The sequence below is a fragment of the Neopelma chrysocephalum genome, unplaced genomic scaffold (genome assembly GCF_003984885.1).
Source record: "Neopelma chrysocephalum unplaced genomic scaffold, ASM398488v2 Primary Assembly neopelma1_96187, whole genome shotgun sequence".
Classification (NCBI taxonomy): Eukaryota; Metazoa; Chordata; class Aves; order Passeriformes; family Pipridae; genus Neopelma; species Neopelma chrysocephalum.
Genome location: NW_020924836.1, coordinates 5,110 through 7,060, shown reverse-complemented (window position 1 = coordinate 7,060; position 1,951 = coordinate 5,110). Strand labels below are relative to the sequence as shown.

At 74.6% G+C, this 1,951-nt stretch overlaps 1 protein-coding gene across 1 annotated transcript in view; it reads right to left on the bottom strand.

The window, feature by feature from the left end:
- Positions 1-82: 82 nt before the first annotated feature.
- Positions 83-1,951, bottom strand: part of LOC113981153 (leucine-rich repeat and fibronectin type III domain-containing protein 1-like) — a gene marked incomplete at its 3' end in the record, with an annotated part of 3,183 nt that continues 1,314 nt past the window's right edge. The window contains exon 3 of the mRNA XM_027708393.1: positions 83-1,447. Coding sequence (XP_027564194.1) covers positions 83-1,434 — 1,352 coding nt within the window. The remainder of the gene's footprint in view (positions 1,448-1,951) is intronic.

Genomic DNA, 1,951 nt, shown 5'->3' with positions numbered 1-1,951 from the left:
TCGAGCCCTCCCATGACCTCCCTGTTTGCCCCTGGGACCCCCCCCCAGCCCCCCCGGCCCCCCCCCCCCCAGGAGCCCCCACCTGTAGACGAGGGCGTCGTCGGCGGAGCTGTTGTACTGGATCTGCACCATCCGGACTCCGGGCACGTGGCGCTGGGGGAGCCACCGGATGCGCGCCGAGGACCCGGTCACCTCGGCCGCCACCACCCGCCGCTCCCCGGGCCCCGCCCCCCCAAAGGTCTCGTTGCCCCCCGCCCTGGCCATGTCAGAGGGGCCGGGCCCGGGCTCGGGGTCGTCTCCGTCCCGGTCCCCGCGCGGCACCGGCAGCGGCACCACCACGACGTCGACGCGCGCGGCCGCCTCCCCCGCGGCGTTGGCGGCCACGCAGGTGAAGCCGCCGTGGTCGCGCAGGGTGGCCACGCGCAGCTCCAGGGAGCCGTCGGCGCCCACGGAGCGCCGGGAGCCGTTGTGCACCACGCGCCCGTCGGGGCCCAGCCAGTGCAGCGCGGGCGGGGGGTCCCCGACGGCGGCGCAGCCCAGGCGCAGCGGCTGCCCCTCGGTGACGGCGGGCGGGTGGGCGGCCGCGGCGGTGACGGCGGGGGCCCGGCACGTGAGCTCCTCCTCGGGCACGGCGCCCAGCAGCCGCCCGGCCAGCGGCGCCGGCGTGGCGCAGGTCTCCAGGCGCCCCGGCTGCGCCGCGCGCCGCAGCCACAGCAGCTCGCAGTTGCAGTGCAAGGGGTTCCCCCCGGCCGCCAGCGCCGGCCCCGGCGGGCCCGGCACGGGCGGCAGCGCCCGCAGCCGGTTGGCCGTGAGGTCGAGCCGCGCCAGCCGCGGCAGCCGCGCCACGGCGCCCGCCGGCACCCGCTCCAGCAGGTTGTGGTCCAGCGTGAGCGTGGCCAGGCTGGCCATGGCGGCCACGGCGTCCCAGGGCAGCGCCGGCAGGTTGTTGTGCGACAGGTCCAGGTCCTCCACGGTGGCGGCGAAGGCGGCGAAGGCGGCGGCGTCGATGGCGGCCAGCTGGTTGTTGGCCAGGATGAGGTGGCGCAGGCTGGCCAGCCCGCGCAGCTGGGGCCCGCTGAGCGCCGGCAGCCGGTTGCCGTCGAGGTGCAGCGCGCGCAGGGCGCGCAGGTCGGCGAAGGCGCCGGGGGCCAGGCGGCGCAGCCCGTTCCGCGACAGCGTCAGGTGCACCAGCGAGCTCATGTTGGCGAAGTCGGCGCGGCCCACGGCGCCGATGAAGTTGTCGGCCAGGCGCAGCTCCACGGCCCCGCGGTCCAGGCTGGGCGGCACCGCCAGCAGCCCCGTGCGGGCGCAGAGCAGCGTCGGGCTCGGCGCCGCCGCCGGGCACAGGCAGCGCGGGGGGCACCGGGGGGCGGCCGGGGGGGCCCCGCCCGCCACCGCCCCCAGCACCACCAGCGGCACCAGCAGCTTCGCCATCCCACGGCGGCGCCTGCGGGGGGGAGAGACGGGGGTCAGGGGGCGCTGGGGGGGGGTCAGGGCACCCTGCTCGGCCTCCCAGGATGTGTCGGATCCCACCGGGACCTGTCGTATCCCACCAGATCCCCTCGGATCACCAGGGATCCCCCTGAGAGCTCTCGGAATCCTGTGGAACCCCACACGCCCTGCGTGTTCCCGTGGGGTGCCGCCTGAGCCAGGAGATCCCACGAGATCCAAAAGACCCCACAAGATCCCAAAAGACGCCACGAGATCCCATTTGTCCTATGAGATCCCGTGATACTCAACGAGATCCCATGAGATCCTGTGTGCCCTGTGTGTTTCCATGGGATCCCAGTGATCCCACATGTTCCCATGAGCTCCAGGGAGATCCCAGTGATCCCAGTGATCCCAGTGATCCCAGTGACCCCAGTGATCCTGTGTGTTCCCATCAGCTCCAGGGAGATCCCAGTGATCCCAGTGACCCCAGTGATCCTGTGTGTTCCCATCAGCTCCAGGG